Source organism: Prunus dulcis, chromosome 8 (assembly GCF_902201215.1).
Source record: "Prunus dulcis chromosome 8, ALMONDv2, whole genome shotgun sequence".
NCBI lineage: Eukaryota > Viridiplantae > Streptophyta > Magnoliopsida > Rosales > Rosaceae > Prunus > Prunus dulcis.
In genome coordinates, this window is record NC_047657.1 from 19,298,168 (window position 1) to 19,312,020 (window position 13,853).

The 13,853-nt window shown below is 37.4% G+C and overlaps 1 protein-coding gene across 5 annotated transcripts; it reads left to right on the plus strand.

Moving 5' to 3' along the window:
• Nucleotides 1-150: 150 nt before the first annotated feature.
• On the plus strand, nucleotides 151-13,738 carry LOC117636475 (piezo-type mechanosensitive ion channel homolog). 5 transcript variants are annotated; one of them, XM_034370982.1, is made up of 21 exons: nucleotides 151-615; nucleotides 1,061-1,141; nucleotides 2,123-2,282; nucleotides 2,376-2,536; nucleotides 2,890-3,046; nucleotides 3,177-3,363; nucleotides 3,713-3,828; nucleotides 4,084-4,168; nucleotides 4,808-5,023; nucleotides 5,105-5,282; nucleotides 5,526-5,654; nucleotides 5,819-5,992; nucleotides 6,162-6,395; nucleotides 6,719-8,263; nucleotides 8,620-11,114; nucleotides 11,288-11,683; nucleotides 11,820-11,978; nucleotides 12,064-12,573; nucleotides 12,745-12,889; nucleotides 13,020-13,164; nucleotides 13,271-13,738. In XM_034370982.1, exons 1-21 carry the CDS (start codon nucleotides 567-569, stop codon nucleotides 13,404-13,406), a joined length of 7,458 nt encoding a protein of 2,485 aa, XP_034226873.1. In that variant the 5' UTR covers nucleotides 151-566; the 3' UTR covers nucleotides 13,407-13,738. The 5 variants fall into 5 exon arrangements, with proteins under 5 accessions (XP_034226873.1, XP_034226875.1, XP_034226874.1 ...); XM_034370984.1 differs by lacking the exon at nucleotides 4,808-5,023; XM_034370983.1 differs by lacking the exon at nucleotides 1,061-1,141.
• Nucleotides 13,739-13,853: the final 115 nt, after the last annotated feature.

The following is a 13,853-nucleotide window of genomic DNA, read 5'->3' on the forward strand; positions in this document are numbered from 1 at the left end:
GTCTCGAGTCTCGAGGCTAAAACCGGAAAAAGTGAAAATTTTTCCCGATGTTCTAATTTCCTATTGGTCAGGAGATTACTTATTACTGGCTACAACATAATAAAATTTTAAAATTTTATTATTTCTTCTGTTTATTTAATTTAATTTTTGTATTTTAGTTCTCAAAGCTTCTTTCTTGCTAGTTTGCCAATCTCATTTACAAGACAACAGTTTGAAATCGACATTTTTGCTGTAAAATTTGGGTGACTTTTAGCTCGGACTTGGGACTGGTAGCTACCGTAGCTTGAGATCAACATCTGTCGTTTTAATCTTTACTTTGTTTGGACGATGGTTTGAGTTGCCGCGAATTTAGAGGACCCAACGTACCGATATTCTGTTTATTTCGTTATTGTGCGCGAAACAGGGAAGAAGCTGTAGCCAGCTTTCTTCTGTTTCAATTCTAATTGGGAGTTTCTGAGGAAATTCGAAGTCTTTGGGAAATGGGTTTTCGTGATTTTGATTTTAATCGAAAACTCATTGACGGGATTTTGAATTTGAAGTCATTGGATTGGTGCTAAGGGCCTCTCATGGGGAGATTTCTTGGCGGGTTTGTGTTGCCTCTGCTGCTGCTAACAGGTATTTAAATGAAAATGCCTTTGGTTTGTTTGCTTTAATAGCCATGTTATTGTAGTAAGATTATTTCAAGTAGATGAACTGGATATTACTCTTGGTATTATATGTGTTGCTCTTGACCAGCTGTTCTAGTAATCTGCAACTAAAAAGTTAGCATGCATTTGGATTGGGGTGCTGATTTCCTTGTTGTTGGGTTTTCTTTAGCAATTTGAATGAGCTCATTTAACTTCTTTTTATGGTAATTTACATGAGCTAAGCTTGTATATTGTCTCTATCGCATATATAGTCTCATACTGTCTTCATCATCAACAACCATAATGCGTATTCTATTTTATATGGTTGTGGAGAAATTCTGGACTTAGAAAACTTACTTATAGCTACTGACAATCCATGCGTGCTTAATAACTGAGGTTTGATTAATTTTGGCATGTTTCCATTTTTCTTGCAGCTGCTTTTATCAACTGGAGCTTGCTCTCCCTTGTTGATTTGGTAGCATTTCTTCTTATTCTATTTAATGCACCAAAAATAGGTAAGTTGCTCTCCGTAAAATTTTCAGCTTGTCTTCCACATTACGAATGCTTTTATCTAAGTACACACTACCCAGTGAAAATGCGCTTGTTGGATGCTCTTCATGTGAATTTCGTTCTCCCTTTTCCTCTGGTGTATTGTAGACATTTTCGTCTGACCAGGAAATCAATATACTAGGAAAAGTATGTGCTTATGGATTACCACTGTCTTGCTAATGAGTTGGCACAAAACTTTTCATATGGAAGGGGTTTTCTTGATATGACAATTCTTAGCTACAACAGACTAGTTAAATTCTTTGTTTTAGCCTGAGAACAATCTGAGTTGTAAAGTGATCTCAATCACTTAATTAAATTTGTCCTGCATATTGACTGTTACTTGAGGTGCATTGACTCACCAGTCCATAAATTGAATCTTGTGCCTCAGTTATGACATAAATGTGATAGCATGATTCTGCATTAGTTTTTATTTTGTTTTCGTTGTAAAAAATGGTAAGTGTCTGTTTATGGATGAGGATCAAAGAAACAGATTATGCAGTTATAGATTCCATAAAAATATATTGAGTAGAAATTTTAACTACTGTTAAAATATATAGTTGACATGAATCCTTTTTCAATGTGCTGTAGGAATTTGATTAAGTGCATCTTTGAGTGCTCAACTTTGGTTTTCTTAAGTAGCTTTAACCACGTGCATACCAAATTTAGGCATAAATGCTGTGAACTTATTTTATAGAATCAAGGAAAAATAAGTTTTAGAGATCTACTTGAGTTTTATTTAGTATCTCATTCAATGTCAAACCTTAGGTTTGATTGGATTCCTGCAGAAAATGCACTTTGACCAATTTTGGTTTACAATGTAACTTAGGAGACAAAAGAAAATGATTTTGGTGTTTTTGATACTGCTTCTTATTATATTAAATGCTGGAAATATCTTGTATTTATATAATTGATTTTTACTACTTCTAACAGTGTTTTCTTTGTTGTAGGATTTCATTTTGGAAGGAGGCTTTTATTATTGTGGCTCATTGTCATATTTTCTTTATTTGTTATTTTTTCTCAAGTGATATATCTTGTTATATGGGCTATTGAGGGAAATAAATGGATTGGAGCAGGTGCTTGGTGGGCAAATCTTATTGGATTCATGATGTATGAATTGTCTTTTGTTTCTATTTTAATCTCATATCCCTTTATTTCGTATGCATACATAATATACTTTGTTTCTTGTGTATGGTTTTGCAGATTGCAGTCATGGAAATCTCCCTCTGTGCTATATTTTTTGCTCTTACAACTATCAGTCGTAGCTGTTGCTTTAGTTGATTTGTATGGAAACAGATTTGGTCTTGTTTCATCGTGTGATTCATGTTGGGGTCGATTTTCGTCAGCTGTTGAACGATTAATTTGTAAGTAATTAACCGCTTGAATTTATTTATTCTTCCATGGGGTTTTCTTTGATTTTTCGTGTTGAACCATTAGCATTATATGCATAAAGAAATTTAATAGACAAAGCTTGAATAAGGTTCTTATTTTTATTCTCAAAAGAAATGAAGAAGAAAAGAATAAGGTTCTTGTTATGCATTAGATTGTCTTCTTGGGCCAATATTCTTGCAAACTGTTAAAGATGCTTTGAATAATTGATGTATTCACCTTATTAACCTTATATTAAAATGCAAGATGCATGCCCATGTTAAACTCCATAATTGATCTTACAAAAGTAACAACTGATTTGGAATTATTTATCTGTTACATCTGGAAGGTTCTCATCTTAGGGTTGCTTCCTGCTTGCTGTTGCCTGCCATTCAGCTGGTTGTTGGAATTAGCCATCCCTCATGGGTTTCTCTACCATTTTTTATTGGGAGCTGCGTTGGTCTTGTAGATTGGTCTTTGACAAGCAATTTTTTAGGACTTTTCAGGTGATTTCCTTGTAAACCTTCATTTGTTACTGGCTGACATTGTTGCCTCTCTCTCTCTCTCTCTCTCTCTCTCTCTCTCTGCTTTAATTAGTTTCTCCTGTTGCTAATGGTTGCATCTATGGGTTTGAAGGTGGTGGAAGCCTTTTCACTTGTATGCAGGCTTCAACATTGTCTTGCTTTATGTGTATCAGCTACCTGTGGAGTTTCCAGACATGTTACAATGGATAGCTGATTTCATTGGTCTGTTCAAGATAACTTTACATTCGGATTGGACTGAAGTTTGTTCAAGCTTATCTCTTTTACTTTTCTACATCATGGTATGTCTATCTTTTATGACATCTACAAATCCAACACAGTTTAAGTAGCAGGATACTTGAAAACCAGTGACTTCAGCTTCTCTACAGTGTAGGTTCTGCAAGTTGATCATGTAATAATTCACCCCTGGATGATATGGTTATATCATTCTATTTAATCTGACTGTAGTTCAGAATTAAGTTAAGAACCATGCAGATTTGGATTATGTGCAACAGAGAATCCTATATTACATATCAAATGCGTGTGTCGTCCTTGCAACTTTGCTACATAAGTGTTTCAATTCTTAAAATCCTTGCCGCATTGCTTACCTTGTTGTGGTTTTTCTTATACCTTTTCTTCTTACTAATGCAGCTATCCTGTGTTAAATGTGATCTAGAGGAAATGGATTTTATTTTATCCATGAAAGAAAATAACTTGACCGAGCAACTTCTTCCTTCGAAGCATTCATTTTTTATTCGTGAATCTAGGTAATATTCTTGGATGTTGGAACATCTTTTCATCCGGTTCACATGATGCCGTCTCCTTTGATTATTGTCTTCAATGCATATAAGTTAACTTTTCAAATTTGTTGGAAGTTCTAACACATATGGGAGGAGACCTTCTGTCTTCCTACCCTTAATCCATATCTTTGATTTTAATGAAGCAAAGCTGATTTGATGTGGGAACCCTTATAATTGTTAGTGTGTTTGTGTGCAGCTTAAGTAATTGTTTGTTCTTCGCAGATCTGGTGTAAGGCATACCAATGTTTTGTTGACGGGAGCAGTTTTCCGGACCTTTAGTATCAACTTCTTCACATATGGATTCCCGGTATATATTCCTATACTCTCTCTTCCTCTTGACTGAACAACATCATGATGTTTATTGAGGCTGAATTGACCCATGCATGCCATCTTTTTGAAGGTGAAGATAGGCAGTAGTGAATTTCAGTGCTTGAACTTAATGCATGAGGCATTAGGTATCTATTTAGTTTGAACCATCATCTAGGGATCTTACTTGCCATAGTGTTTTAAATTGTTATTTTTATGTTTTTCCAATCCAGTGAGCCTGATTTGACAGTTGATTTTTTTTTTTTTTGTTAGTTTCTATCTTTTCGATTTCAGGAAAAAAAAAATTATTGGAGCAAAATGCATGCTCCTTTTCTCCTCAAATGTATTACTTGCAAACTTTACACGATTTATTCTTTTAAATTAAGATCAACTGGAAATTTTATAATAGTTTGAGGTAGATAAAGTGGGCAGGTTGGAAATTAGGTGGCCTACTCCATCATCGTATGATTGTCACATGTGGAATGAAGTAGTACGAAAGTATCTGCTGAATTTTAACTTATGAGTTCCCAATTTTTTTCATTTACTTGCGTCTAGCAAAAATTGATGTTTTAAGATCTTACTTTTTAGTCTTGTTATATTCATGGGTTTATATGAACATTTTTAGTGGTGAATTTGACAGGTGTCCTTGTTTGCTCTTTCTTTTTGGAGTTTTCATTTTGCAAGTGTTTGTGCATTCGGGCTACTTGCATATGTTGGCTACATCATATATGCCTTCCCTTCCTTATTCCGTTTGCATCGACTGAATGGGCTGCTTCTTGTCTTCATTCTCTTGTGGGCTGTTAGCACATATATTTTCAATGTAGCATTTGCATTCCTGAATTGGAAAATTGGGAAGGTAGTACTCTCTTTCTGGTAATGTTCATGTCTGAATTTAACAGAAAATGATTGGAAGTTAACTGTTTGATTACATGTACAGAACACGGACATATGGGAGATGGTTGGGTTGTGGCATTATCCCATACCTGGATTCTTTCTGCTTGCACAGTTCTGTCTTGGAATATTGGTTGCCTTGGGTAATCTTGTGAACAACTCAGTTTTCCTTTGCCTGTCTGATGAGGATGGGCGATTTTCAAATGACAACAGCACTGTAGAAGGTATTGAAATACAATTTCTTTGTGTGTGTGTGTATGCGTGTATGTTGGTGTAAAGTTTAATGGCAATATTGTATGAAAATAGGTCAACATTGGATATCATCTTTGTGCTATATATCTCTCCAAGAGTATATCTCTGTTAACCGTTGGGCTGTTCCATTGATTTTCAGTAATGTATATGCTTAGGTCATGTCTTATTGTATTTACCTTCCATATATTTAATTCAGTTTATATCCTTAATCATAGGTGAGGGAGAGACCAAAGTATTGATTGTGGCCACAATTGCTTGGGGACTGCGCAAAAGCTCTCGAGCTATCATGCTGTTACTGATATTTCTCATTGCCATGAAACCTGGTTTCATCCATGCTGTGTATGGTATGTGTCAAGCCTAATTTAGTTATTAATTCATGAAGTTGACTGTTATCAAGATGCCTTTTGTTCAATCTTGTCTTTTTATATCTTGTAATGCATGAAACTAATGCTTAAATTACAACACTGCACTTTAACTAATTAATTTTATGTTTTGACCTGTGATTCAGTGATATTCTTTTTGATATATCTTTTGAGCCACAACATTAGCAGAAAGATACGCCAGTCTTTGATTCTCCTATGTGAGGTTCACTTTGCACTATTGTATATCATTCAGATTAATCCGATCTCTGATACTTTGGAGCGAAAAGGCTCTTTGAGTGCAGAAGTTTTATCACAGTTAGGTATGCAACTGTTTTTTCTTGGTTCATTTATGTTTTATGATTTGACATGTGGACCTGGTTATGGTTTAATTTCTTATGAGGGAGGAGTTGATTATGCTTAATGTTAGAAACTGCTGCCAAAAGAAAAAAGCAATGTGTACTGATATTATCTTATCTGGAAATGATGCAGGTCTCCTTCAACATGAAAGCTCGTGGGATTTTTTGAAAATAGCTTTGCTTGCTTGCTTCTGTGCAATTCATAACCATGGTTTTGAAATGCTGTTTTCATTCTCAGCAATTGTGCAGCATACCCCTAGCCGTCCAGTTGGATTTAGCATTTTGAAAGCTGGCCTGAACAAATCAGTTTTGTTGTCAGTGTATGCCTCCTCAGCCATTAAGTACAGCCATGATAATCCTTCTTATGGTATAATTTTATCCTTGTTATATTTATTTATTTATTTTTGAATGTGGCCAATCTGGTCTCTGACAATCGCAGACTTATATGAAAGTGCAGTTGAAGTTGGGTTTTAGAAATCAATTGCTGATCTCTCTCATGTGCAACTAACTCTTGCGCATGAGAGAAAAAACTCTTAATCAAATTGCAGGGTTTACTAGAATCAGTCTAAACTCATGGTTCTTAGGCAACTAGGAAAACTACTGCCAGTCCTTGTGCTTTTCTGCTACTGCTTCTACCCTTCCTTTAACTACTATTGACATTTATATTTGCTGATTTGTTTCTCTTTCCAGAAAGAAGAATAGCATTATTCCTCAGTGCTATTGGGCAGAAGTTTTTATCTGTGTACCGATCATGTGGAACCTACATTGCCTTCCTTACTATTCTCCTTACTGTATACCTGGTGAGACCCAATTATGTATCATTTGGGTACATATTCCTTCTCCTTGCTTGGATAATTGGAAGACAACTTGTTGAGAGAACGAAAAAGCGCCTTTGGTTCCCATTGAAAGCATATGCAATTGTGGTGTTTATCTTTATCTATAGCTTGAGCAGTTTCCGCAGCATTGAGGTTTGGTTGTCCAGGTTAATAGACCTTCATTTCTATCTAGGCTATGACTCAGAAGCTTCATCTTTGGAAAATGTTTGGGAATCCCTAGCAGTCTTGATTGTGATGCAACTTTATAGCTATGAGAGGAGACAAAGCAGGTATAACAAGTCAGATGATGCTGATGTGTTAGAATTTGGAGTGCTTGGGTTTATAAAGCGGTTTGTCGTTTGGCACAGCAACAAGATCTTGTTTATTGCAGTATTCTATGCATCTTTATCTCCAATTAGTACATTTGGATTTTTGTATCTACTTGGCCTTGTCATCTGTTCAACTTTACCTAAAGCTTCACGGATCCCGTCTAAATTATTCTTGGTTTACACAGGATTTCTAGTAACAGCTGAGTATCTTTTTCAGATGTGGGGTAGACAGGCTGCAATGTTTCCTGGACAAAAGCACTCTAATATTTCCCTTCTTTTGGGTTTCCGTGTATTTAAACCTGGATTTTGGGGTCTAGAATTCGGCTTGAGAGGAAAAGTGCTGGTGATTGCTGCGTGTACCCTTCAATATAATGTTTTCCGCTGGTTGGAGAAGATGCCAAGTACTATCCTAAACAAAGGAAAGTGGGAAGAGCCTTGTCCATTGTTTGTCTCAGCAGAAGATGCCAATATTAATTCTTCCATCCCTAGTGAGGAAAACAAGCCATCAACAGATTCTGAAGCACTTTCTGTGAAACGAGAAGGGGCTAGGAGCCATTCATGGCCATTTTTCTCCCCAGGTTTATCGGAATCCCATAATCCTATGTCCCCTAGAGCAGGAGGTTCTGAGGGTAGTAGCAGTAACAAGTACTCATTTGGGTACATTTGGGGCAGCACCAAGGAGAGTCATAAGTGGAACAAGAAACGGATTCTTACCTTGAGAAAGGAGAGATTTGAAACACAGAAGCTTATCTCAAAAATCTATCTGAAATTCTGGATGGAAAATATGTTCAACCTCTTTGGTCTTGAGATAAACATGATTGCATTGCTTCTTGCAAGCTTTGCTTTGTTGAATGCCATTTCTTTGGTATACATTGCGTTACTTGCTACTTGTATTATTTTGAATCGGCATATTATACGTAAGATATGGCCCATACTTGTTTTCCTGTTTGCATCCATTCTCATCCTCGAGTACTTTGCCATCTGGAAGAGTATGTGGCCTTCAAATCATCCTGATGAGACTAATGCACGTTGCCATGATTGCTGGAAAATCTCAACTATGTATTTCAGTTACTGCAAGTACTGTTGGTTAGGTATTACTCTCTTAGCCATCTGAGTTTTACACAGAGGCCTGCACACAAATACACACAAATATGCACATGCATGTGCAAACAGACACACTACTTTTAGTTTTATTTTATTTTCTCCAACATTAGCCTTTAAAAGGCTTTGTGGTTTCTGAGATACTCAAATTATTTAGTTTCTTTTTTGAATTGGAAAATGTTGCAGAAAATTGATATTGGATTATTGGCCCATTGCTTGGACAAGTTCTAAGACAATTTATTTTGATCTGTGACCTTATATCTGTTGTTTGCTTTTATGTTTCAGTTCTTATGTAGATCAATGCATTAATTTAAGTTATTAACAATGTATACCACTTATGCCATAGGACTTATTGTTGATGATCCGCGAATGCTTATCAGCTATTTTGCTGTCTTCATGTTTGCTTGTTTCAAACTTCGTGCTGACCGTTTGTCCGGCTTCTCGGTGTCATCAACTTACCGTCAAATGATATCTCAACGTAAAAATATATTTGTGTGGAGAGACCTCTCGTTTGAAACCAAAAGCATGTGGACCTTCTTTGACTACCTGAGGCTTTACTGCTACTGCCACCTATTGGATCTTGTGCTAGCATTGGTTTTGATTACTGGAACCATTGAGTATGACATTCTGCACCTTGGTTATCTTGCTTTTGCGCTGGTTTTCTTTCGGGTGAGACTTGAAATCCTAAAGAAGAGGAACAAGATATTCAAGTTCTTGCGAATATACAATTTTGCTCTTATTGTTCTTTCTCTTGCATATCAATCTCCCTTTGTGGGGGAGTTTTGTGCTGGAAAGTGTGAGACGGTAGATTACATATTTGAGATGATTGGACTTTATAAGTATGACTATGGGTTTCGGATTACTGCAAGATCCGCTCTGGTTGAAATTGTCATATTTATGGTGGTATCACTTCAGTCATATATGTTTTCCTCCCAAGAATTTGATAATGTTTCTCGATATCTTGAAGCTGAGCAAATTGGTGCCATTGTGCGTGAGCAAGAAAAGAAAGCTGCCTGGAAAACTGCACAGTTAAAACACATTCGTGAATCCGAGGAGAAGAAACACCAGCGCAACCTGCAAGTGGAGAAAATGAAATCAGAGATGCTCAACCTGCAAATCCAGCTTCACAGCATGAACTCAGTTACTAATTGTGGTGACTCTCCTCCTGTCAGTGAAGGCCTAAGAAGGAGGAGGAGTACTTCTCTTAACTCAAATAACGATGCTGGGACCCCTGATAAAGAAGGATTACCCATGAAAAAGGAGCAGATACTTAAAGAGGATTCGTTGTACCCTTATGAATTGCATCAATCTCCTGCAACAGTGAACATGGAAAACCCAACAGTGGTGGAGTCTATGAAGGATTCGATGGAATCTTTTCATTGTGAGATCACTGAAGTCGAAGATGTTACTGATGGTGTATTATTTTATTCTTCAGAAAAGAAGGAGAAAGTTAAAGGGCAAGCAAAGGAAAGCCCACTCATCTCTGCAGTTCATCTGATAGGTGATGGCGTTTCCCAGGTACAGTCTATTGGAAATCAGGCAGTTAACAACCTAGTAAGCTTTTTGAACATTGAACAAGAGTCTGATATCAACGAGCACTCTTCAGTTGAGGATGGGGTATATGATGAGATGGAGAGCCAAAACACTAAGTATATGTGTTTTAACCGTTCATCTTCCCTGCAGTCCGATACGAGTTCTGATCCCACAAGTCTGCAGTTAGGAAGGATCTTTCGTCACATATGGTCCCAAATGCGGTCCAATAATGATATTGTGTGTTATTGTTGCTTTGTCATTGTCTTCTTGTGGAACTTCAGTTTGCTTTCTATGGTGTATCTGGCAGCGTTATTCTTATACGCCCTATGTGTAAATTCTGGTCCAAGTTACATCTTCTGGGTTATTATGCTGATTTACACAGAAGTCTATATTTTGCTTCAGTATCTGTACCAGATTATCATCCAGCACTGGGGTTTGAGTGTTGCTTCAGACCTACTTCGTGAGTGGGGATTTCCTGCACATAAAATCACTTCTTCTTTTGTTGTCAGTTCATTGCCTCTCTTTCTTGTCTACTTATTTACCCTCATACAGAGCTCTATAACTGCAAAAGATGGTGAGTGGATGTCGTCTACGGACTTCGACTTCTATAGGAGGAGTGCTTTCCATGGAAAAGAGGTTCCTGTAAGTTATAGCTGGAGTGAGAAAACAAAGGAGCTGCTGCACATAATGGGAAATGCAATAAAATTGATAATCAGAAGCTTCTTTAGGTACTGGGAATCACTGACACAGGGAGCAGATTCCCCTCCTTACTTTATTCAGGTGTCTATGGATGTCCGCTCATGGCCGGACGATGGAATTCAACCAGAAAGGATTGAGTCTGGAGTAAATCAATTGCTTAGAATCATCCATGATGAAAGGTGCAAGCAGAAAACCCCTACTCCATGCCCTTTTGCTAGTAGGGTGCATGTTCAAAGCATTGAAAGGAGTCAAGAAAATGCAAATGTAGCGTTGGTTGTTTTCGAGGTGGTATATGCCTCCCCCATAACAGAGTGTGCTTCGGTAGAATGGTACAATTCACTTACTCCAGCAGCTGATGTGGCGAAGGAAATTCTACAAGCACAGAATGCTGGATTTGTTGAAGAAATAGGATTCCCATACCCTATACTCTCTGTAATTGGGGGAGGCAAAAGGGACGTTGATCTGTATGCCTATGTGTTTGGTGCCGATCTGACTGTTTTCTTTTTAGTCGCCATATTCTACCAATCTGTCATAAAAAATAAAAGTGAATTTCTGGACGTGTATCAGCTTGAAGATCAGTTTCCTAAGGAGTTTGTGTTCATCTTAATGGTTAGTTAGTTTTTCATAATTTTCTGTCGTGCTTTAAGTAGTGCAAAATCAAGTTTACTTTATGGTCTATTGCAAAAAACATGGAGTTGCAAATTTGAAGCTAAATAAATCATCTTTTGTTCTTGGTTGAAATGTATAATGTTCTCTAAAAGGATAAATGATTTTCCTTGCAGATCATCTTTTTCTTGATTGTCCTTGATCGCATAATCTACCTCTGCTCATTTGCCACTGGAAAAGTAATTTTCTACCTTTTCAACCTCATCCTCTTCACATATTCAGTTACAGAGTATGCTTGGCACATGGAGCCTTCCCACCAACATGCTGGAGGATTAGCACTTCGTGCTATATTTCTTGCAAAAGCAGTTTCTCTGGCACTGCAGGCTATACAACTCCGACATGGAATTCCTCATAAAAGCACTTTGTACCGGCAGTTTTTGACCAGTGAAATTTCACGAATTAATTACTTAGGATATCGACTATATCGCGCTCTGCCATTCCTTTATGAATTGAGATGTGCACTTGACTGGTCATGCACAACCACATCTTTGACCATGTATGATTGGCTAAAAGTAAGTCTCTTAATCTCTCTACAGCATTCCATTATAATTAATCTTGCATTGAACTTCAACCTTTGAAAACTATGCAGTGAATTTTGATTGAACATTTGCATGTTGTTCCTGAAACTGATTATAGCTTTCTACTTAGCTGGAGGACATACATGCGAGCTTGTACCTTGTCAAATGTGATGCAGTCTTGAATAGAGCAAAGCACAAGCAAGGAGAAAAGCAAACAAAAATGACCAAATGCTGCAACGGCATATGTCTTTTTTTTATATTGATTTGTGTTATTTGGGCTCCAATGCTGGTAAGCAACTTTCACACTCGCAGACAAGCAGACAAGTTCACATGCGCTTTGATTTTAACTCTCTCTATATCATTTCCCCTTACAGATGTATAGCAGCGGTAACCCGACCAACATTGAAAACCCCATTAAAGATGCCAGTGTTCAGGTTGACATCAAGACAGCGAGTGGAAGGTTGAGTCTGTATCAAACCACCCTCTGTAAAAAGCTCCAATGGGATAAGCTCAACTCTGATGTTAATCTTGATCCCAAAGGTTATTTGGATACGTATAATCAGAAGGATGTCCAGTTGATATGCTGTGAAGCTGATGCAAGTACTCTGTGGCTTATCCCCAATGTGGTTCAGACAAGATTCATTCAGTCCCTTGATTGGGACACCCACATGGATATATCTTTTACTTGGGTGCTTTCCAGGGGCAGGCCCAAAGGCAAGGAAGTTGTTAAATATGAAAGAAGTGTGGATCCTCAGGATCTTCCAAAACAATCAGACGTCCAGAAAGTTCTTAATGGCTCTATAAACAGCTTTAGGATATACAATGTTTATTCAAGATACTTCCGCGTCACTGGTTCCGGGGATGTAAGACCATTGGAACTAGAGGTACCCTCTCTCTCTCTCAGTTACATCTTTAACTAACGTAAGTTCTATATGTCAAATTTTGTTATCAATTTGAGATCTTGGTTTCAGGTGAGAGATTGAGAGAAGGAGAGAGATGTTTGTATTGATCCATAGCAGTTTTTGTTGAAATGATGGAATACTATTGATTTACAGGATAATTTTGTTAGTGCGGATCTTGTCATAAATCGTGCTAATTACATCTGGTGGTCCTTCCATGACATCAATTCATCCGACGTCAATGGATGTGGAGGTTTGAGAGGACCCATGGCCATCATTGTATCTGAGGAAACACCGCCAGGTAAGTTTATGAAAAATGTCCTGTTTCATGTGCACAAGTTTGCTTTGTGGTTTACTAACAATATTTTTGGTTTAAATGACTTTTGTTCTTCATTTTTGGGTGATATTTCTGATCTGCAATGTTACTTCAGAGGGTATTCTTGGTGACACCCTTAGCAAGTTCAGCATCTGGGGTCTCTACATAACATTTGTTCTTGCTGTTGGCCGCTTTATCAGACTTCAATGCTCTGACTTAAGAATGAGAATCCCCTACGAGAACCTTCCTTCCTGTGATAGGTAAGGCAACTTTGTTTTGGTCCTTCCTTCTTATATTTCATTTTCCAAACCAAGTATCAATACGAGTAATATTTTCCTGGAACTTTATGGCTCTTTTATTGTATAGGTTGATAGCCATTTGTGAGGATATATATGCTGCAAGAGCAGAGGGTGAGCTTGGAGTTGAAGAGGTCCTTTACTGGACGCTGGTGAAGATTTACAGGTCACCACACATGCTGCTCGAATACACAAAACCCGACTAGACATGCTACCTCCAGTTGACAAGGACCCAACTAGGTTGAACATTGGCATTAGGTTTGACTAACACTCATTATACATATCAGAAATACAGATACTGATACCCAGTTATATTTGAAGAAATACAAAACAAAATTCTTTTGGCCGCCATGTAAAACTCCGGCAGCCAGAGAACCTCTGGTTTCCATGTTTAAGGATATGCACAGAGCTCAACATTTTTAGCATAGCTTTGCATAATCACAGAAGGCATAGTGGTGACATGTACACGTGTATTTCAAGATGATTTTGATTTATCATGTATATAGTTCAATACAAGTTGGAGAAAAGCATACAACAATATTATATTGTCCCGTAGATTTCTGTTCCTTTTTCTTAAAAAAACACAGGATGTATATGTATCAGTTGGACAAACCGTGTCATGTCACCATTGTAATGACTTCACTTGAATATAT